Source organism: Rattus rattus, chromosome 13 (assembly GCF_011064425.1).
Source record: "Rattus rattus isolate New Zealand chromosome 13, Rrattus_CSIRO_v1, whole genome shotgun sequence".
NCBI classification, from domain to species: domain Eukaryota; kingdom Metazoa; phylum Chordata; class Mammalia; order Rodentia; family Muridae; genus Rattus; species Rattus rattus.
Window position 1 is genome coordinate 65,333,163 of NC_046166.1, and position 24,103 is coordinate 65,357,265.

Genomic DNA, 24,103 nt, shown 5'->3' on the forward strand with positions numbered 1-24,103 from the left:
CACACACACGTGTGCACGTGTGCATCAATATTATATTCAATACATGCAAGGACACTAGAAGTAAACCACCCGATCCAGCACTGATTTTATACTTAGGTGAGCTAAGGCATTAAAATAACAAGTTTCTTGAAAGAAAAAATTCAAGATCAGTTAATGGCATAAGTTTCTTGTTCAAAACAAAAATCTAAAGATCAGTTAATGGTAAGGTCAGCTTAAGATTCCACATCTCTATCTTAAAGAACCACAGCTGTCTACTATTGCTTTTTGGACACAAGCATGATTCGAAAGCTCTGCAGAGAAAGCTGCCTCTTGGGTAATCCTGTTTCTACCAGTGAATTTCTCTCATCTTAAGGAAAGAAAACAAAGCCCACAATGATACAGTGCTCAACAGAGAGCAGGGCAACCGACAGACACACAGACCTCGTTTAATAGTCAGCTCTGCACCGCCTAGGAGACTCACTTCTAAACAACAAAGTCACCAACTGTTCACAAACATCTGCAGTGGTGTCCAGATAAACAGTGACCTCAACTAGGGAAGAGAATGGAGAAATACCATTCAAGTGCTACATGAAAAGGAACAAAGGCAGCATCTGAACTTCTCACGAAGCTGAGAAGGCAGGAGTGCTTTTGAAGTGTGTGCACTCACTACACGCAGGAGCACCCACCTGTGATGGCGGCACCGAGGAGGTGGTGGCAGAACCATCAGAGCCATCAAGGTCGTCCTCTGCTTTATATACTGACTTGGAAGCCATCCTGGGATAGAAGAAAGCCCTCCTCTCGAGCAAACAAACACACCCGGAATTTAATTCACATCCTTCCAGGAGATTTTTATCTCTGTACTTATGTATATAAACGTACAAGAGACTCAAGTGTGTATGTGTATGCACATATATATTTTTAAAAAAACCAAACTTTTGCCCATATGTGCCACAGCTTATTGAAAGAATTGCTGTTTCCAGTTGAAATGTGAAGAGGCCAAAAAGCGTTATCTCAGAGGAGATATCCGAGTAAGAGTCTCTTATACTTCATTTAATCTATAACTGCTTACAATCTCCAGAAATAAACACTACAGGGCTGCCCTACCTGTGTAAAACTGCCAATGGTCTGAAAGCAAAGTGAAGGGACAACTGTGAGTCTTAAACAGATGCAGATCATTGTAAGTACTTTAATAGGCATTAATATATCAAGAAAAGAATGCAAATAGTGTTTATGCATCTAATATATATATATAATCTTAAAAATTCTACATTTCTAAAGTTCCAAGAATGAATAAGCACTTCTATCCAAAATAATTCAAATTTCTTCTGTCCTTTCAAGTATAAAGGTTATGTATGGGCTTTACATTGTTAATATGAAGGGGAAGAAAATATTTTACTTTAAAGATTTGGTTTTAATTGTGTGTCTGTGTGTGTACGTGCACATACATGTGCAGGTCCTGTTGGAAATGCAGAAAAGGACATCGGATTCCCCAGCCCTGTAGTAACAGGTGCTGGATATGGGTTCTGGAAACTGAGCTCGGATCCCCTGCAAAAGACCTACTTGTCCTTAACCACCGGCCACCTACAGCCCCGAAAGTTTTCATTTAAAAGACAGAACTTTTAGCCGAGGTAGGGGCTCGGGTGTGGGAAAGGTGGGAAGGAAGGGCGGAGCACATCTTTAACCCCAGTACTCAGGAGGTGGACACAGCCAGCTCTCTCAGTTCATGGCCAACCTGGTCTGTAGAGTAAGTGCCAGGACAACCAGGGCTACACAGAAAAATCCTGGCTTGAAAAACCAAATAAATAACAGACAGACAGACAGACAGACAGATGATGGAGCTTATTAGGGGTGGGGTTCAGTGATTAATACATTTGCCATAGCGTAAAAACTAGAATTTTGATCCCTAGTCCTCACATGCATGCAAAGCAGGCATGGTGGGTGGTCTGTCAGTAATCTGAGCTTATGTAGACAGGGAGGGAGCAAGCTAGCTAGTTACACTAGCCAATCCGTGAGCTCTGGGTTCAAGTGAGAGACCTTGCCTCAATATGAAAGGTGAAGAGCGATGAGGAAGACATCTGTTTTTGCCTGCATGTGTGTCTGTACAGCACGAGCTTGCCTGGGACCTGCACAAATCAGAAAAGGGCATCAGATCCCTAGGAATTATAGCTACAGATGGTTGTAAGCCATTATGTGGCTCCTGAGAATCAAACCTGGGTCCCTCTGGAAAAGCAACCTAAGCCATCTCTCCAGTCCCAGTTACTGTTATCATATTAACAAGTATATAACTAATTACATGGTTGTAGTGTTTTCAAAATTCAAAAAGCTAAGAAGGCATAGTAGCTTACTTATACTTGTAATCCCAGCATTTGGGAAGTTGTGTCAAAGGACTGTGTGAATGGAAGGCCACCCTGGGCTTCTACAATGAGTTCCAGGGCAGTTGATCTGTAGGGTGAGGTTGGGGAATTGTTTTAAAGGGTTAAGAATTTATAAACTATCTACAGATAAAAACTGTAGATGGGGGCTGGAGAGATGGCTCAGTGGTTAAGAGCACTGACTGCTGTTCCAGAGGTCTTGAGTTCAAGTCCCAGCATGGTGGCTCGAAACCATCTGTAATGAGATCTGATGCCGTCTCCTGGTGTACTTATATATAATAAATAAATAAAAAAAAATTTTAAAAACAAAACAAAACTGTAGCTCGTGGTACAACTGCCGGTGCCCTTGAATCACTGATTCTCTCTGGGGCCAATCTCTTGGCTATTCACTCCTCTACCTTGAGCCCAACCGCAGGCTTCATTCATCATGGCTGCTTTGCACCACAGCATGTCCTACTCAGAGTCCTAGGAGAGGCACAAGGACACCTTGTACAGACTGACTGCAGTCACGATCCCCATGGCCTGTTTTCAGCCCTGACTGGAGTACCCAGAGTTTCCAACAGAGATGTTCGGAATCATCACATTATACCTTTGTTTTGCATTAGTAAAACGATGTCTCCTTTTGAACATAACAGAAATCTTAAAATAAACACAAACAACATATTAAATGTAGCGGAGACTTTTAAAGACATCACTGTGTGAACCTTCTAGTTCCATTCACTTTAGTAACTTTATTCACGAACCATTTTCAATACAAGAAATAGGAAAATATGTTTTTAAATTTTATATAATCATTCAAGTAACTTTAGATTCTTTCACTTTTTTCAAAACTTATCTAAGGCCAGTGAGATGACTCTGTATAAAGACCCCCGCTGCCAAGCCTCATGACCTAAGTCGGATCCCTAGGGCCCACATGGCCAAATATCAACTCCTGAAAGCTGTCTTCTGACCTACACACACACACACACACCCACACACACACACACACACACACACACACACACGCACACTAAAAAATGGTCCATTTAAAGTCTCTTTAGAGAAAGGAAATAGTTTTTTTCAGTTAATTAATTAGATGCAGACAAATCAAATACTCCTAAAAATTAATTTCTGGTTAGTTTTTAATTTGTTCATGTAAACTACTTGAAGGCTGGCATGTTCTGTCTCTCTGCTTCTGTTTCTCTGCTTCTGTCTTTCTGTCTCTGTTTGTCTCTGTCTCCCTCTCTCCTTCCCTCCCCACTGACTTATGTTTGGGGTGTTTGTTCTCCAGTTGGTGGCACTGTTTTTATTTTTGGGGGATAGGTGGAACCTTCAGGAAGTGGGGCCTGCAGGCAGAAGTAGGTTACTAGAGCCCCTAGTTCTGGCTTTGTTCTACACTTCCTGGTCCATTACCATGTGAGCACACTCCTGTTGCCACCAACTGAGCTGTTCTGCCAAGCTTTTCTGCTGTGAGGGACTAAAATCTCTGAGAGTAGGAGGCAAAATAAACCATTTCTCCCTGTCATGTGTTTCTGTCAGTGACACAGAGGAACTTCAAAGTTTAAAGGTATGTTCTTCATTTATCTCAGCAAAGCCCACTATGTTTTGCATGAAAAAGTTGAAATACAATACATAGTTAGGAAAAAACACTTCATTGTTCTCAAATATAAATATTGTTGAAAGAGTAACTCAACCCAAAATATGCCCTTTTGGCATAAGAATGATTTTGAGTGAAAACAGCTAAGAAATAGCAGGCACAAGAAAAGTTCTCTGCCCTCAGTCTTGAGCCTAGAGTCGGAGTATAACTTCCTCTAACGAGGACATAAACTTCCCATTTTCAAAGCAGTCCTTCTTCAGCAGCAAGACCTGAGCTGCCAGTGTGGGTCTCTGTGACCTCCCTGAGGTGTGTCACACTCATTCCCCACACTCGCTATCCCATACAGTAGCTTCCTTTACACAGTCACTGCATAATTCTACACCCCTGACCAGGGCTTCTCACTTCTTCCTAGTTCCTTTCTGCCATGTAAAAACATTAACTTCAATAAAATGGGCCCTTTCTCTACACAATCTGAAGAGGTTGCCCTTCATAACATGACCGTCACTCAGAACATAGGCTGCAAAGTATCAGACACAGAGTAAGACATTTGAATCCCAGGCCTCCATCTTAGACAAGAAATGTACACCTATCTCATTAACTGTAAAGTATGATAAATAATTGTTCCTCACAGGACTGCCGTGGCATAAATGAGACTACATAAACTACTTCATATATTCCTGGTATACCTGAACAGCGATCTGGTAAGAATCAATGCCAGGGGTGATGGCATACAGGGTGTGTGTGTGTGTGTGTGCGTGTGTGCGTGCGCGCGCGCGTGTGTGTGTGTGTGTGTTCAACAGTTAAATTATTTTTGTATCTAATACACTTCTTATTCAAAACTGTCATCAAGTAAAAGAAATAGTTAACTAGCCCATATCCCTCCAATTACACCGAAATGCAGCTACAAGGACATTCACTAAAACTGCTTGCACAATTTAAACTCTGTGCTTACAATCATTTGAAATGAATTCTTTAATTTGTTTTTAGGTACATCAAACAATCATGTGCCATTTAACACTCTAGCCAACCATGGACAGCACATATGATTGGCAAAATAATCCCACAGGTTTCAAAGAAGTTGAAAACTTTCCACGCCCTGTACGATAGCCATCTTGTCTGAGTAAGCGCTGATGTAAACTAACATACTCCAGTGCTGATCTCACAAAACAACTGCTCATGTGACTGCACGGTATTTTATAGTAATAAAAGATTTACTGGATTTATGCTTATTATACTAAGAAACAGAATTTCCACCTACTAAGGAATTTCTAGTATAATATGTGCAAAACGTGGTCTTTTTCTGAGTCCAATTTGAAATGTTTCATTAATAAATAATAAATTTACTAAATTTCTGATTAGTAAAATTATACTTCGTAACAAGGTTAAATTAGTAAACATAATCATTTTATAAATGATCAGAATGCAGAATTACCATGTGAAATAAGTAGAAACTTACAATCAGCATGCATGTCTTTCAATGCTGTCCTTTCTTCAGAAAGGTTCATTTCGTCTCACCACCTATTACCTACTATTCTCTTAACTAAAAAATATAACATATTATCTCATTTGGTCTTTGCATTTATTTTTTTTATTGTTGTGTCCAAGTATCTGCCAGGAGCAGTTTAAGAAGGCTTTATTTTAGTCAGGCCTGGTGGGTATTCCTTTAGACCCAGCACTCAGGAGGCAGATGCAGGTGGACCTCTGAGTTCCAGGACAGCCAGGGCTACACAGAGAAATCCTGAGAGCACAGATTTATTTTGCTTGGGAAACAGATAAATGTTGCTGCTCACCATGCTCCTTCCTCTCTTTTCTCTTTATTGAGGGCAGGGCCCCACCCTAACAGATGAGGACACATTCAGTTAACCCTTTCTGAAAACATCCCACAGGCATACCCAGAAGCACATCTCCTAGGTGATTCTAAATCCAGTCAAGTTGCCAGTAGATCCACCATTAAAGTCTTCAAAACAGAATGCCAGATGTGTTCCATTCCCAATTGTGGTTGAGAAGTTGAATTGCTTCAGTGTGACAAAGGAAAAGAACTACACCCAGGCTTCTCACTCTAAGATCCTAATGCCTTAACAAGTATTCTTCACCAACGTTCACATCTGAGGCCTGCAGATACACTTCAGTTGGTAGAGTGCTGGCCTAGCATGTTTGAAGCTCTGCATGTGATCCTAAGCACCACATAAATCCTGGCACCCTCCCAAAGGGGGGGGGGCAAAGTTCAAGGTCACCTTACACAATGAGTTTGAAGACAGCCTAAGCTAAATAAGAGCCTACCCTAATTAAACAAAATGTTTTGTTTTCAAGAAACTTTTTTCACTCTGAATATTAACTATAAGGATATATGTAAGAAATCCATAATCATCATCATCATCATCATCATCATCATCTAACAAAAAATGTCCCTTAGAAAGGTAACAAAGCCTTCTTTCTATAGGTGCACAGAGAAGTGACATTCACCATGATCCATAAAACTCAGAGTCATCTACTAATACAAAGAACAGCTCCCACCTCGCTTAAAACAAAACAAAACAAAACAAAACAAACACCTCTGAGATTCAGCTGCATTGTTCCTTATTTCCAAAGTTATTTGTTTATGTGTTTATTTTAGTCTTTAACTCATTACACAGTTACTGTTTTTTCTTATTAACCAACTTCTTTCTATGCTGAATGACAGACACCATTTTATCAATGTACAACACTGGTCCCTAGCCTAGCACATGACTGGAACTTAATATAACTCTGCTAGATGTGAACTCATTTATCTCCTATCCTAGAATTCCTGTAGACATGGCAGCAAGGCTGCTAGCCTGTGAACCCCCTCTTACATGTACACAGAGACACTCAAACCCCTTCATAACACTTCTATCTGACTTGTCTTTGGTACCATGAGAGAAACAAAGTAAACTTGGTGCACTGCAGTTTTAAAAATTCTAAAACCACAGGCTTTTAAACCCTCAGACAAAGGTTTCTCTGTTTCTTGGCAGTCCCAGAATTCTTCTTCACTGTCTTGCTTTACCCGTTTTATCATATTCCTGGGGGTCAACAGTCTCAGTAATGTGAACCTCCTTAGATAAACACAACCATCTTAGCAAAGCATCCCAAAGCCCCCATTCCTTAAAAGTAAAATTTAACACAGGGACACGGAACCTCTAGAACGGGATTCCCTGTGAGGTATTGCCCTTTTTTGTTCAAAAGGAAGGTCATTATCCTTTTACTGACTACATCTTGGAGAGGAGATAGCATACACATTACGACATACTATTTTCACGAAAATGATGTCACTGAGGCACAAGGTAAGGACACGGTGATGGCAGAGAGGGAGCAGCACAAGTCTGAACAGAGGATTTATACAGAGGATTAATTTTAAATACACTATAGATTATCTTTATGATGCAAAGAGGAGCAGTTGGTGTGGACCGAAACCAGAGAATGGTATAGCAGAGCGGAGGCTGGCCTTCAACACAGCCTGAAGTCTTTGCAGCAATTCTGGCGTCGCGTTCCCTCTGGTATCGACTAAGAATCACTTTGCCTCCCTGCCATGTAACTATGTGAGTTGTCTTGAAGTGAGGGTTCAAAGCAACTTGTAATAAGCAGAAGCACATTTGAAACATCCCAGAAGGAAGTTACCGTACAGAGTTCCTTTCCTTCTATTTAGAAGGGCTGGTAAACCACCATCCAAGAAAGCCAGCTTTCGGGTGTTTTCTCTAATTGCTTCTTTGTGCTTTTACAGCACGAATACCCCAAGAACAGTGAACTCACTTCAATTATCACCTGTAAACACGTCTTAAAATGCAGCTCCCAAACCGGACTGCCATGAAGACTACACAAAGGAACTGCCTGGACCTGTTCAATGTCTATAAAAAGCTAAGAATAATGCCTACCTTGTAAGGATGACTGACAAGACTGGTATACAGCAGCATTCAGCAAAGGTTTGTTACCAACCAAAAAGTCATATTTGCTAGTGGGTTTATTGTTGTTGTTGTTGTTGTTGTTTTAAAGACCTTATTTCTAACTTAATTGTGTGCACAGGTGCATTGCCATGTGCAAATGAGTGTTTGAGAAGGCCAGAGGCGCTGGATCCCTCTGGAACCGGAGTCACAGGTGGTTGTGAGCCGCCTGACACAGAAGCCAGCTCGGGTCACCTGAAGGGCAGTACCTGCCCTTCTGCCCTGAGGTAACCCACTCCTCCAGCCCCCATATTAGCTGTTCTTAAGACAGACCTGGAAGGGTTCTCTTCGTTCTCATCACATGTATTCTTTCACTACACTGACCAGCATCTCTACCTGGATTGTCCTGATGACTCTGCACGGGTCCTTTTTCAGAGCCCTTGTGCAGAGAAACTTTTCTAACCATCTACCTTCCACGCACGAGGCTAAGCAAGGCCACATCGCAGTCAATGTGAACGGTCTTGTTACTGCCTGTCTCCCCGCTCCATAGTTCTTCGCCCACTAGACACCAGCACAGCACCTGAAACAGAGTGCTGGTCTAGGACACCCAAGTTCCAAGAACCCTTATGGGAAAATATTACTTAGCGTTACATTCTCTACCTATTACTATCAACCACTGTCTTAAGAAACTGTCACACGAACATTCAGAAGGAATTAACTTCTAATTCCATTAAGAAGTGTCAATTCCCAAGTTCCCTCAGCTCTTGGAAGAAATCTAAAGTTTCGCAATAAACTACTTACAGGCTTAAGGAAGATGTGTGCAGGTAAGCAGTTAGGAAATGTGGCTTTCTCAAATGTTTCAATGTTTGATTGCATCTGTTATATAAAATAGACAAATGAGGCGTTAAAAGATTACACAGGCCCCACCCAATACCACGTGGTACTGCTGGGTGAGAGGACACCCAGAGGACCCCTGCCTGTGTGGGTAGAGTGGAGGACACCACCAAGATAAGCAAGCCGGAGAGATGGGTAAGAAAAAAACAGTATGTGCACATGAGGAGAGGTGGATCTGGAGATGCTGGAGTACTTAGGAACAGCCTGATAGGAGTAGCCTGGATAGCTACTTGCGACCACGGGGAGGTCCTGGCCATAATGCTGTCAAGGGCCATGTCCGTGTCCATGACTCTGCAGCATTCGGTGTCTGTGTCATTGTCTATGGCCCATGTTACCACCAAAGGCCTTTCAGATGTACCTGGTCTAGGCTGCTGCCTAGAGACATGTTGATGCCCAAGGACTGCCCGGAGCTAGCCACACTCCTTACCAGCTGTAGCACTCAGGAGAGCATGGCACTGGACAGTGCAGGAAAGCTGGCCCTGAGGACAGTAAGACCAGGAGAGCTGGCGTTGCCTCTTGTTGGCTATAGCATTCATATCTCGCCTGGGCAGCACAGTAGAGCAGAGCTGGCCCTGGTGATGTGGGTACAGGAGAACTGGCAGGTTGACCAATTCGGCTACCACTCAGGCCCAGTTCCAGGGCTCTGAGTTGGCCTACACCAACATCTACCTCATCTATGAGCTGCTGGAGTATGTGAAAGGGCCTATCCAGCAGATCCTAATCTACAGGATCTCCATGACATAGGGCAACGACAGGATACTGGAGAAGAATTCCAGTGAGGACCCAATATTGATAGCATAGCAGAAGCCAGAGGCCTCGAACTAAACCAATGACTCATTGCGAAGAGCATTTGCAAGTAAAGCTGTTTGAGCTGAAGGGTGTGCTGTGGGACACACTGAGACACCTCAGCTTCCACAGAGATCTGATTTTGTTGCTGTTTGTTCCATTTTTTGTTCTCTTTGGCAGAGTGTGGATACAGAAGGACGGGAAGATGAGTGGGACTGGAGTGCAAGACGTGAAACTCAGAAAGAATCGATAAAAATGTAAAACGACAACAACAGAACTACAGGGGCAGAGGGTCTGCAAGAACTGGGGGAGGAAAAAGAATATGGTCACAATACAGAATATTCTCAAGGAATAAATAAAAACATTGCTTTACAAAAGACTTCAGAAGTGAAACAAAGACCAAGTTTGTTTTATGTTTACAAAAGATATAGAAACAAAATATTAATCATAGTTTTTGAAAACTGTCTTGTAAATTGCTAGATTTAAGTTGTGTCAGACTAGAACTACACCTGGGAAACAATTTCCTGAATCAAAGGTTTTGCTTATTCTGCCTAAGCAAAGGCACACCCAAGTCCACCCAGCTCTGTGGCTCCCAGCTTGGCTCCCAGCTAGACGAAGCAAGCACCTTAGGGTTTTAAAGAGTCACAAGGATGATAAATAAGAGGAGCTAACTGAGCACATAAACAATTAACCTTTTTTAAAGATCACAGATAGTAGATTCCAGTGAATAGCAGGCAGAATGTGGAAAGAATTCAGACCTGATACAAGGGTCAGACTGGATAACCTGAGTCCCCTCTAAGTAAACATATTTCATCCAAGGAATTTAGCTGCCTTCAGCAAGATTCAGATGCAAACTTGACTCAGGAAGAGTTTAGGATGCTCGATAAGACAGTGCCAAAGAAAGGACAAACCAGTTTATTGGCCATGGGGTAGAACGTCTTTGTTTCTGAGAATCTGAAAGGAGCTTCTGTACAAAGTACAAGCCCTGGAAGTCAAGAGTCTGCACACTGTACATCAACAGCAGCACCTCAGACGTAAACACTATCTTAACCCCAGCACTTTCAAACTATTCTGTAACATAAGCAGGTACACTGAAAATTTTAAATGTATTTTACATAAAGGTCTCAGCCAAGGAGTGGTGGTGCAGGCCTCTATAATCCTAGCTACTCTGGAGACTCAGGCAGGGTCCCAAATTTAAATCTGTAAACAATTGATAACCCAAGAGTCTTGTATCTTATCAATGCTAGGATTTGGGTCAGAGGGGGTTAGCAGTCAAAGCTAATGGGAAATATATTTTAAAGTAAATTCTAACTGTTAATAACAAATTGAAGCACTGCAATGGTGGCAAAAGTATTCACCAGGTACTGAGGAGAGGCACACTGCAGCACTAAACCGTCTGCAAATACCTATAACCAGCTTTTATTGGATTTCAGTGCAACGAGAAGAGAAATACTCTAACACTTGAGAACAGGAGTTAACTTTGGGGAGTGGGCGTGAGCGGTGAATGCACACGTGTGTGTATGCCCATGCATACTCCTGGAGGCTAGAGAACCCTCCTGTCCTGCTCTATCACTCTCCACCTTTTCCCCTAAGAAAGGGTTTCTACTAAGACTGGATCTAAGGTGGCAGCGAGCGAGCTACAGTGATCCTCCTGTCTCCATCCACCACAGCGGTGGGGCTGCAGGCACACACAGCCATGCTTGGCTTTTAATGTGGCTGCTAGGGATTTGAACTCAGGTCTTCATGCTTAGTAATAAACATTCTTAACCACTAAGCCATCTCTCTATACCTACATCTGTCTGCCTGTCTATCTATCATCTACTTACCTACTGATATATCTGTCTGTCTGTCTGTCTGTCTATCTGTCTATCTATCTATCTATCATCATCTACTTACCTACTGATATATCTGTCTGTCTGTCTGTCTATCTATCTATCTATCTATCTATCTATCTATCTATCTATCTATCATCATCATCATCTACTTACCTACTGATATATCTGTTTGTGTATGGGCGTGGGTACTTGAGCTTGTACTTGTGAAGGTTAGAAGACAACTTTTGAGACTAGCTCTTTCCTACTATGTGGGTTCGGGGGATCAAACTCAGGTCATCAGACTTGGTGACGGGTACCCCTGACCACCCCATTCACATCAACTTTTAACAACTTTTAAAAATTGCTAAAAGGGCTGCGGTGATGATTCACTAGGTAGAAGAACTTGCTCTGCAAAGCATCAGGACCTGATTATGAAGCGCGAGTGCCCATGTCTAAGAAATGCGGAGCATGTCTGGAACACGCCTGGAATTTCAGAACTTAGAGATAGATGGGCAAATTCCAAGAGTGTGCTGGCTAGCTGGCCTGAATACTCACGTGCATGCACACCCCCCACACACACACACACCACTCAAAATACATACACTCAGAATGTTAAAGGCAGGTGTGGTGGCTTACTGTTGTAATCCTACGACCTGGGATGCTGAAGCAGGAGGCTCACTCTAAGTTCAAGTGAATTTAAGACAACCTGAGCTACTGAGTGAGAACATTTTCTTTTTTGTCATGACTACTACAGTCTATGTGAATATTCATCTAGAATCTTTGATTAGAGATGTGATAAACCCAGCTTTACCTCAACTAACGATGGTAGCAACACAGTTGCTGTCGTTTATTGGGGGGGGTTATCCCAGTCGCCCCTCTGCCGGCATTAAACACTTTCTGCTCAGCTCCCTACAAGTTTGCTTTCGACTCAGGCTCAAGAGCACACATCGTCTCTTATTCTGCGTCTCCAGGAGGCCCAATCCAAGTCTCTTTGTATAAAAGCAAAACCAAAGACCAGTGTCTTCATCCTGTCATGTATAAACTCTCAATATAAAAGTGACCTCTTCTTCACATCTATGATGTAGGGGCAACCAGGGCTATCAGCCTGAGCTATTCAACTAATACCAAGAAGGGTTGGTACAATTTTATTTACACGGATTTTATATTTGCCATGTTTTAAAAATATTTTCATTTATATTCATTATATATTCAATATATGTTCAATATATTCATTAAAATTATTGTTTGATTTTACAAAGAAGCTATCTAGAAATAATCTTAAAGTCAGTTGTGATCTGACCATATAAAAGTATGAATAAAAGTTTGAAATTAAAAAAACCAATGTCACACCTAAGATAGGAGGTCTGGTTTGAAGGGTCTGTTTGCTCATTTTGTGGGTTTTGGTACACTATCAGCTATCAAGAGACAGCTATTCAGAATCAATTAAGAATGAAAAGAGGGCAAGAGAGTCGGCTCAGCAGTTAACAGCACTTTCAAGGACTCAGGTTCGATTCCTAGCACACACATGGTAGCTTGCAACCATCTGTGATTCCAGTCCCAGGGGATCCAATGCCTTCTTTTGGCCTCTGGAAGCAGGCTCGTGGTACATATACATACATACATTCAAAACACTCACACACACATACAAATGATAAGATAAATGTTTAAAAAATTAAAAGAGAGTACCAAAACACGAGCAAGAAGCCAGTTATTAAAAAAAAAAAAAAAAAAAAAAAAAACCAGACATCTAATTATGTGTTCTGCTTAAGGAATACACGAGGTAAATTCGCAAACTCATAAATCAAGAAAATAAAAAATAAAGGTAGTATAGAAGACTAAATAAGGTAACCAGAACAAAGGACAGCAGCCTCCTCTTATTTATGAATCAAAGAAAGCAAAAACGAAAATGTCTTAGTATGTAAAACTAAGTATTTACTTAGCATGTAAATAACTAAGAAGTAACAACAACATACTGAGTATTTACAAGTCATTTTAAAGGACGGGATGGTGGTCCCAAACTCTACATCCACATCCTAATCCATCGAAGCTGTGCACATTCTCTTATTTTGAAAATATCTAAGTAATAAAACCCAGCTCACTCTCAATTTCACAGTCTTCTGGGCTGGCAAGATGGCTGGGCAGGTAAAGGCGCTTACTGCCAAGCCTGACGGCCTAAATTCAATCCCTTGGACTAACATGATGGAAGGCAAGAAGTGACTCCTGACCATCGCCTTCTCCTCGGCCTCCACACACACACACACACACACACACACACACACACACACACACACACACACACACACACCATGGAACACATGCACCTACACAAGTAAATGCATGTTTTGTTTTGTTCTGAACTAGTCTTGAGGGTGTAATGAAGGATTTGAGACCGCAAACACCGTAGATTATCCAGGTGGGCTTACAGGTTACAATCCAATGGCAAATGTCTCACGACCCAAAGGGGGATGGAGACCTGAGGCAGAAAAGGGGAAATGGCACTGACTATGAGGCAGATACAGATGGGCTTCTAGTCAGAGAAAGTGGCTGGCATCCAGAAAAACGAAAAAGACAAAATCCTAAAGGGAATGCAATCCAGCCTAATTCCTGATTTCAGACTTCTGGCCTCCACGCTGTGAGGATAAACTGATCTGTTTAAGCCATTAAGCCTGGGGTGATCTGTGTGTTAGCCTCACAAAATGGGATTTTCACAATGCTAAGGAGACTTTTTTTAAGATTAAAAATAAATGTGAAATATATATATATATATGTATATATATATATATATTTACTGTAGGGCATATTTGCATATGAGGACAGGTACCTGTGGGGGTCAGAAGTGTCAGACCTTACCCTGGAGCCAGAGTTACAGGTAATTGAGAAACAGCCAATGTGGGATCTGGGAACCAAATCCAGGTCCACTGTAAGAGCAGACTGCCCTCTTAACTACTGACATGTCTTCAGTCCCTAGTCCTTCTAGTTCCCTTTCAATGGATGTCAAGTTAGTGAAATTAGCAAACCTACGAAGGTCCCATTCCTTACCCTAAAGGTAGGGGGACATAGTGCTCACATTAAGTAGTAATAAGAGAACAGAAAGGCTCTACATTGGTGTGGGCAGATGGCAGATGTAGGGAAAACACTTGTTACAGGAGCATAAGGACACAAATTCAGGGCCTCAGAACCCCTAGAGGCCAGACAGGCATCTCTCTGAAACTCGGTGCTCCTACAGTGAGCTGGGTCAGACACAGGAGAGACTCTGGAGACTCAAAGGCCAGCTAACCCAAGGTTGTCCTCTGACCTCTATGTACATGCATGGCACATGTGCCCCCCACAATCATGAATATGAACACGTATGTACATGCAGTACATGCACACATACACACACAAAGATTTTTTTTAACTTGAAAGGATACACATACACGAATTATTCAGAGTTTTAGCAATGAATATTATCTCAAAAATGAAAACAGTAAAGAACCTGCGTTTGCATAGAATCCATTGCAAAGTCCACACAAGCTGCTTTTGTACATCGAAAGAGGCCCTCGCTCTTCTGGTCTCCTCAAGTGGAACTGGTTGACAAGAGTTTGGACAGAGCTGCCTAGAGACTGTTCTACACTGTACGCATTTTCTAAAACCATTACATGTAATATTATCTGTATGGCTAGTGAACCAAGCTAGAAGAAAAGCTTCCGTCTCAAAACTCTTGTGACCAGTGCACAGCTAATTATTTTGAATTTATTTTGATCCATTATTATTGTCTAGCCACATTTCTTCCTCATGTGTAAATTGCTCAGTACCATCATGAATCCCTTTTAAATTTCATACAACTAAGAGTTTAATCCAGACATGGCGGCGCATGCCTTTAGTCCTGACACTCGGGAGGCAGAGGCAGGCAGATCTCTGTCAGCTTGAGGCCCGTGAGGTCTATATAAAGAGTTCCAGACCACCAAGACTCCAAGGGGAGATCCTCCTTGGTTTGTTTGTTTTTTCTTTAAAGCTCGATATGTGAAAGAGTAAAGGAGCTCTTTTTTTTTCTCTTTCTCATAATCTTAGTTTTAAGGCTTCACAAGCCCTAAAAGTCACTTCTGAAGCAGCTGCTGAAGCCCTGGGGTATGCTCCTTCCATGAGGTTTGCACTTGACCCCACCCCCCCGTCAAGTGCATGTTCTCTCTCCCAATCAATAAACTCACTAACTTCTCTTCACTGTGACTCATCCCGATTTTCTCCACAGCAAGAATATGGGCTGCACCTGAGTCCCTGAGGCTCTAAGAGGTACTTGTCATGTGCAAGGTCAGCAACTTTAAGTTGTGCTCCCAGCTGTCCTGTCCCTTCTGCTAGTGAAATTAAATACTCACCCACGATTAAACCATACATTCACTTGACAAGCTTAGTAAAGTAAGAGTGAGGGAAGAACCGTCAGCCTGGAGTTCCTGAAAATTCTGAATGAAATCCTATTCTAAAAGTCAATTATTCAGAAACCTTGATGCGAAACAGTGATTTTTTTTTCCTGTTTCCTAGGAAAACACTTAGAAAAGACAGTGATTCAGAGAGGTCCTAATTCTCCACCTCAAACATAATCTCCAACTGGAGCAAAACTCAGTAAGGGATCCATCCAGTCCCCAAAGCATCCCCCAACGCAGAATGAAAAGAGCTGAGAAATGGAGGAGAAAGTCATAGATACATCAGGGAGAACCCAAACAGAGCTCTCCTTTGAAACTGAGAACCAAGAAGGAAGTACAACAGTAAGTTTTTATGAGACGTCATATAACTAATTCACATTAGGAGAGCTTTCTACTCTTCATTGTTTTCCGAGTTCAATCTCCACAGAGGGGAAAAAAGAAAGAAAGAAAGAAACAGTAGCAGGAAGAAAGCAATCTGACAAGAGATCAGCCCACATTGAAGCCCAGTCCAAGCAGAAGAGAACTGTATCCACAGCGAGGCTCCTATTGTAACCAATGTATTCATTTCCTCGCTAGGCTCTCGCTTTCACCCGGGAGGAACCCAAGGCAGGAGTCGTCCTTCACAGCTGTCACTTCGGTCAGCGCCTAGAGCTCTTGCTAATCTAAAAGACCTCGGAAGTGCAAAAGAATCCAGTCCCAGCATCACCACCTCGGACTCAGTGCCCTACTTTGGCAGGCACCGAGACAGACAGTTAACAGCCGGCCCGGGCGGGGGTGGGGCGGACCCGGGAACACACTCAGCCACAGCAGGACGTTCCAGAAGGAACCCCGAAGTGAGAACCAGAAACTTCCCCCGCGGCGGGAGGCCGGGTGCTGCGGCACGTGCTCGCCGTGCTGCAAGCAGCGCCGCCCGGGCCGCGGGGCCCGCGCGCACCGCGCGGCCGCGCCTCACCTGGACCCCGGTGTAGTTCTCGAAGAAGAAGAGCACCATGTTCTGGTAGACGCAGTAAAGCCGGTCGTCCACGCGCTGGTACAGACGGGCGGGCAGCAGCGCGGACAGCACCCGCCACAGCGTCCAGGCCAGCATGTAGGTGGGCGCCGAGCCCAGCAACAGGACGCTCGGGAGCAGGTAGCGCATAGAGTACGTGTGGAGCACCAGGGACAGCAGCATCCTCTCAGCTCGCCAGCCGCGACTCTCCTGCGTTGCCCGCGCGGCCGCCAGGACCTCAGCCACCGCCGGCCGCCCGCCAATCACCGCGCAGGGCCGGCCGCGCCGCCGCCCTCCGCCCTGGCTCCGCCCCCAGCATGGGCCGCGGGGCCCGGGACCCGGCGGGGACTGTGACCGCCTCTGCTCGCCGCCTCGGAAAGGGCACGCCTCGGCTTGCCGGGCGCGCTCGCCTCCGGGTGCTCCTTTTGCTCCGCGCGACCCGCGCCTGTCAGCGGGGAGGCGGGGTAAGGCAGGACTCCCAGGTAATAAGGAGCCTCCTGATTGGTCGACTTATGGGCGTAACGTGTGCTCTGATTGGTTCGGTCCCTGTTCTCGTCACGACGCATGCTCGACTGCGGATGCTGGTTGTGTAGGAGCCCGGGAAGATGTGAGGTGGTGGGTTTTGTCCTGTGCTGGCGTTCGAGAGCAGCGTGGGTACACGAGGATGCTCCCTGCAAGACACGCGGGAGCTGACTAGGTCGTGGAGCGCAGGTTACGGACAGCTGCAGTGTCTTCGCGTGCGGGAGGGCCACCCGTGTCCCCACGTGCCTAGGAAGCGCTCCTTCCTCCTGGCTGTTGCAGAATGTGGCTGGGTCCGTCTCCCATACCCTTGGTTGATCTTTCACAGGACTGTCACCTCCTTTTATTAGATCCTTCAAAGTTTTAACTTTTGCCTTTTAATAACCTTTTGCCCTTTGACTTGTTTCTGCTGTGTTTTTCCTAATAGCTTACGTTCTTTTTTTTTCAGTGTGTAGGAAAGTATTTTTCTGTACATGTAGAATCCATAAGTTCTTTTCCTTCAAAAAAAAAAAAAAAAAAAAAAAAAAAAAAAAAAAAAAAAACTAGAAAGGTTAAGTAACAGCAAAAACGTATCCAGAGGCCCAGGTCCTTTTACCGTCCTAACTAGTGGAGACCAGATAATCCTATACTAGAAGGTATAGAAGGAAGAGCAGGTCAGTGTGCATGGTTGGATCTGTCCGTTTTGAATGCGTGTGCTGTGTGAATATGTTGGTTTCTATAAGTGACCCTGAGGTCACTTTTTCTGCCCCTTTGTTTTCTCCCTTTCTAGACCACTGACTCATTCGTCTACCATGTCTCTCTGCTTCCTTGCTTTGGACTTCCTGTCATCTCTTGCCCCATTTTTTTTTTTACCCCATCGCCTCTGAGGTGCTCTTCTTAAGGCATACAGATGACTCCTGTCATAAGCACACTGTGTCAGACGGACGTGTTTACCTGTTTTCACAGTGTCGGAATGTATTGAATTAAATAAATTTCACAAAGTACAATGGCTTGGCTGGCACCAACGAGGCCTGCTTTACTTTGTAGCCCTGGCTACGGCAAAAGACAGGTTCTTTTATTGCGGTCTTAATTACTAATATTAACTCTCAGATCACACATCCATCACTCAGTAAGTATAGCTCTATATGTTTATTTATGTATATATAGGTTACAGTGACTACAAAGAGTTAAAAAGAGGAAAGGAGTTTTAAAAGCCTTAGGAAGCCAGAGCTGGAAAATTGGCAGGGATGTAAGAGTGTCTGTCTTGATAGCAAATGAACCACAAACCCAGCTTTTGGGAAGATATTGCTGTTATTGGGCCACTGCGGGTTGCAGATATGACAAACTGTCCAGTTTTGTGCAGATGCAGAGGTGAAAGGGCAGACAAAAGAACTGTTAAGGCAGTTCACTGTCAGTTCAGAAGAACTGAGCCCAGACAAAGGAATTGTTAGACAGATGGACTGCAGATCCTGATTGACAAACAAGAGTCCAGGAAGACAGGAATTGAGGTACACATCAAAAAGCAGGGACTGAACCAACTGAAGGTCTCTGGAAACTCAGGGGTTCTCTCCCTGTTGGTCTATGACATTCTCCAGATAGTTAGATGACCCTTTGTAGGGGCATTTACTTGACAATGTTAGGAGTCAACCTTTGTCAACCGAAAAACAAGATTTCCAGCACAGTTAAGTTCTTTGCCAACAGTAAAGTTTCAATTTTCTAGGAGTATCAGTAGAGATTTATAAGGAAAGGACATGTATTAAGCCCTTTGTGAAACCATAGTGGCTTTTACCTTATCCAATTATAATCCTGTCTAAAACTTCTCTGGAGTCACCTCACGTACCTTGATCAGAAGAGAGGAGACAGTAAGATGGGTCTGAGCATTTGCAATCAAGATTAACAAGCCTGAGTGATCCACCCACGTGGTGGGAGGAGAAAATGAATTGAAGATGTTCTATGACCTCCAAAGGTGTTTATGGCATGCACCCAAACACAAAGTTGCTCTAAAACTAGACAAATGATGAAGGTGTTCTGGTGATGCTCTTAGAGGCACAATCTGAGAACCACTGATGGCTTATGTGGACAATACTAGCAATGGGTGCCTGGGTGTATGCTTTCCTATTTAAAAAAAGAACCCTCATGCTTCAGCTTCCATTGAAAGATCTGTAAAAGAATAAATAAAATAAAATCCCAGCTATGATTCACTATAAACCTCTTTCAACATCAAATCTACTAATCCTGGTTAAACCCGAGTCCCTAAGATTCCAGGGGAACTCCTTGGCTGCTAAGGATGACAGAATAATAGTCTTTAGGAAAAAACCCAAGGTGAGGCTCAAAGGTGATACAATCTAGAGGTCTTGATTAGGTTTGTCTTTACGCAGCAGAGAAATCTCAGACACCCCACAGACAGAATTAGCAGTGGAAGAAAGGTGTTTGTTGGGGGGTCGTGGGGTGTGAGGAAATTCATGGACACCGCAGACATACAGAAAAGAAAAATACACCGCAGAGCAGAGACTGGCTGAAAACATCCGGGCCTGGGTTTCCCAAGCCTCTGAAGAGTCTTCCCTAATTATGGTTGGCCAGTTTGAAGAAATGTAGGACAGCAGATTGGCCCAGAACTGTTGTGTAACAAGTCCTCATCAAGCCTTGAACGTGTTGAACCAGTCCATCAGCAGGGGGCCTGCTAGTGGGTGACAAAAGCCAACAAGGCCTTCGTTTTAAACTGCCATGCTTTTGTCTCAAGCCTGGAGGGCCAGGAAGAAGCCAGCCGGTTTTGTAATGCCTAGTCTTCACCCCTCTTTTCCTGTCTGCCTACCAGGGAGTTTATCTAACTCAGTTTCTCAAGTGAAGGGCCGTTTCTCTGTTTCCCCATTACTAACAGGGTAACTGTATTTGTTACTGTAAGCCTGACACCTCACTGAGGAACAGAGGATTTCAAACTACTCAAGGAGGAAACTCAAGAACAATTAGGTTTTGAGAGAGAAGAAAACATAGGTAAACCAGAGATGAGTCCAGAAAACAGGCAGGCTTTCAGCAAATGACCTGGGAGTGGTGTCGCTAGATGGTTCTTCAGGGAGTAAGAAAACCTAGAGCAAGCAAGCTTAATCAGTTTGGTTGGTGTCTAAAGAAAAATACAAGGGAATTGAAAATGTTACCATTTCAAGAAGGCTTGTGAGGTGCAAGTACATGTCAAAACATGAGGTGTATCATGATTTGTCTGTCTTCAAGCCGTTGTCCCAACATTGTAAAGCAGAATTGTCTACTCATCACAGGACGTCTTTGACTTTTTCCTGCCAACCACTGACCATTTATGGAGGGGATTAGTGACCAACCATGCCATTGTGTCATTACCACACTGATACTATTCTGCCCCAAATGGGTCTCCAGACCTGGAAGGTACCTACTGTTGGCATCAGAGAGGCTATAGAGCATGCCGCATTAACTAGAGGAAGCTCACACACAACTTTATGCACTCTGTCCCCAATGGAGCCTGGGAATGAGGCTGACTGCCAATGGGTCCCCCTTCTCACGAAGCATTGCCAACACCTGTCATAGCAACCTTTGGGACTTGCCAAATTTGTATGATGAAAACTTTCAACATTCAACTGCACAACTCAGTGGATAGTTTCTAAATATCCCAAGCACAGAGGGTACAGGGCTCTTCCTGGATGTCTATCTTATATTTGTAAATGTAACAGTACAAAAATTACCTCACCCTGAAGAAGACTTGAGTTCCTGACTTTTTGGTGTGATGTGGGTGGCATTATTTGAAAGGGCTACTAACCTGCTCTTCTTTATTCCAAGAACACATCTGAGTGAGGTCAGATTCTCTTCCTTGACTTCAACCAGCCGATGCGAAATGCACAACTAAGAGAATAACAGATCGTTAATTCTAGTGCCAAATCAAAGTAGCCATAGCAGGGAACACAAATATGGGTTACCACCAAATACCATTCTTCAACATGGCAACAGTTTTCACGTTCTTACAGTGACTCAGAAAGTGGTCAATCAAGTTGCTTTTCCAGATGCTTCGATTGATGCATCAAGTAATCAATCTATGAAATAGATGAGTCTCTGCTCTAGGCTTCAGGCGTTATCTGATGACATTCTTCGCCTTTGCGTATACAGGTCTTGTTTGTACATTACAAAAGCATTGACCTACTCACCATGAGGATGTTAAGTCACTCACAGAGGTGGGCAATAAACGGCTATTTAGAGAGCTAAGGATAATTGGGCTCTTGACCTGCAGCATTCCAGTTCAGATAACTCAATAAGAATTCAGATAAGTTCTAATCAGTCAATCAGCTGAGTAGAATGTTCAATGTGTGTGCCCCTCCCAGTCTCAGTTCACAAACTAAAGAACAGCTCAGCTGCAGGCTAAGTGCGAAGACGGATATGGACACCCAGGGTCTTCTTCCACAGCTGGCAACAAGGAGACTGGCAGAAATACCTTCTTACTAAGATTCTGTTGTTTTAAATATGTCCTTTTGTAATGTATAAACGCTATTTAAAATTTAAATGGTTTATTAGTTCTAGAAGGATTAATAGATGACATGACGGAAGGAGCCATTTTGGAGGTTTTCTTCTTTTAAAGTAGTCTCACTGTGCTTCCTAGGCTGTGCTCACGCTCCTGAGCTCAAGTAGTCTCCTCAAGTTCTGAGACAACAGGCATGTGCTAGTGTTTCTGGATCAGAGAGTTTTTTTTTTTTTTTTTTTTTTTTTTTTTTTTTTAAACATAGTTGGCATCTAAAACACAAGACAAAGGGAGAAGCAAGAAACCTTTGATACAGTTCTCAAGTCTACAACAGTCCTGGCAGGATCCAAACGACACAAGAAACAAGGCTACTAAATCAGGTCAGTTGTGGAACCCACCCCTCCAGCTACGCTACAGCAATAAAAACAACAGTTGGCTATGGTATTTGTTAATCTTGTACCAACACCTCACAACACATCTGACAGTAACAAGGGAGTTAAGTTTTGTCTTGGTTTCTGGTTTCCAGGATTTCAGTCCACGGAGATAGGGAAGATTGAGGCTGTTCACATCTCAGGAAGCAGAGAGCAAGGCCAGAACCAGGGGCAAAGCTATACAGTCTTCAAAGACCTCTCTGTATCTAGAAACCTCTGCCAAAAGATTCAGGAGCCTCCAAGAATAGCAACACCAGTTGACGGGCAATGCAAACATGACCCTGTGGGGATATTCAGATTTAGGCCCTAAGAGTCCCTAATCTCTGAGGTAGGCTTAGGTATTATCACCTATCCTGCCACTCATGTTAAAGCCTCCAGGTTACTCAATGTATTCTCCTCCTCCCTTACCTGGTGATGCGCCAGCAGGCGCCAGAGAAAATGACTGATTCTGATTTACAGTCTGGTAACAGAACCCCGAGAAGCAAAGTGGATAAAGTCTGCTTGGTGGAGCGCAATGTCAGTGGTAAGAGGCAAGCAGCTGAAGCTGTAAGAGCCAGTGGTTTAAAACAGTGGTGTGGGACTTGGGGATTTAGCTCAGCGGTAGAGCACTTGCCTAGCAAGCGCAAGGCCCTGGGTTCGGTCCCCAGCTCCGGGGGAAAAAAAAACAAAACAAAAAACAGTGGTGTGTACAGTAGAGTGAGTTAGGGTGTCTTTTAAACTAATACCAAGGGACGCTCAGGAGAGGACACCGGAAGTTAGGAATGATAGGGTAGCCATGCAACTGAGGAATCTGCACATACCGAAGTCCTGAAGAGGGAGGGAGCTCAGTAAGCAACATGCCCAACATTTCTCCCCGACCTGTTAGCAAACTCTACTGGTTTCAACATCGCTGTACACCCGACATCCATCCCTATCTCAGTGAGCACCCTTCTCAGACACGAGTTGGGAGTTGGTCCTCACCGGTGTAATTGTAACTACCTCTGAACTAGTCTCACTGGGCTCTCCCATACGCCTATTGCACAAAGTGGCAGGTGGGAGCTGAATTGTGCTCCCTCCAGGTTCATGTAAAACCTGCCCTTCTGGACCTTGAAAGGTGGCCTTATTATGTGGCATGGCTTCATAGAGGTAGACAAGCTAAAAGGAGGTGATCAGGGGAGGAATTGGCCACTTTAACAATGAAACTTTGGGATACAGACTCTCAAAGCCAGTGGCCTCCTTGAGACACAAAGAACAAAGCCATCTGTAAGCCAAGGAGAGAAAACAGGAACAGGCCCCTCCCCCGACAGTCTTCAGAACTATCCTGCCTGAGGCTCTACTCCCAGGATGGAGACAGTAGGCCTCTGTTGTTAGAGCCCCGGGACATGGTGCTTTGTTACTCACCCCTAGACAACAAATAGAGGACACATAGGTCCTCCTTGCTACTCTGATGGAAATACTCCTGCCTCTTAAAGTCCCATCTCCAGTCTGTGATGCTGAATTCTGAACCACCTCTCTAGCTGCATGGGCCTGTGCCTTTCAGACTCTCAGGTGCACAGCATCCAATCGTTCAGGAATGAGACACTCTCCAAACTTTAATTTCCATCCCAGGAGTCTGCCCCAGGAAGATCAAGGTTATCAGCAGCACATGCATCTGGGGATGGGGTGGGGGTGGTACATGTACCACGATGGGTGAGTGTAGGTCGGAGGACAACTTCATGGAGTCCGTTCTTGGCCATCCTCACACAGGTTTCATGAACTTCTATCTGTTGATTCATCTTTCTAGCCTAGAACTAGAATTTGGGAAGCAGGGTACCATATCTATACTTTTATGGTTCTTGAATTTTAAAAAAAATTAACTTGTTTAAATCTGTTCTGAGTTTTACTTGGCTACAGTCAACCCTAAATATGATCATAAACTCCCATATTCTCCTCCTGCCTTGCTATACATTATTTCCATGTGACATGATAGCTACAATGAGGAACCTAGGGAAGAGATTTTCTTTTCTTTTTCTTTTTTTCTTTTTC

General features: G+C 43.6%; 1 protein-coding gene across 1 annotated transcript in view; it reads right to left on the reverse strand.

Annotated features, from left to right (window-relative positions):
• Positions 1–17,170, reverse strand: part of Agpat5 (1-acylglycerol-3-phosphate O-acyltransferase 5) — a 43,784-nt gene extending 26,614 nt beyond the window's left edge. The window contains exon 1 of the mRNA XM_032918506.1: positions 16,664–17,170. Within this exon, the coding sequence (XP_032774397.1) occupies positions 16,664–16,882 (219 nt within the window). The 5' untranslated portion in view covers positions 16,883–17,170. The remainder of the gene's footprint in view (positions 1–16,663) is intronic.
• Positions 17,171–24,103: the final 6,933 nt, after the last annotated feature.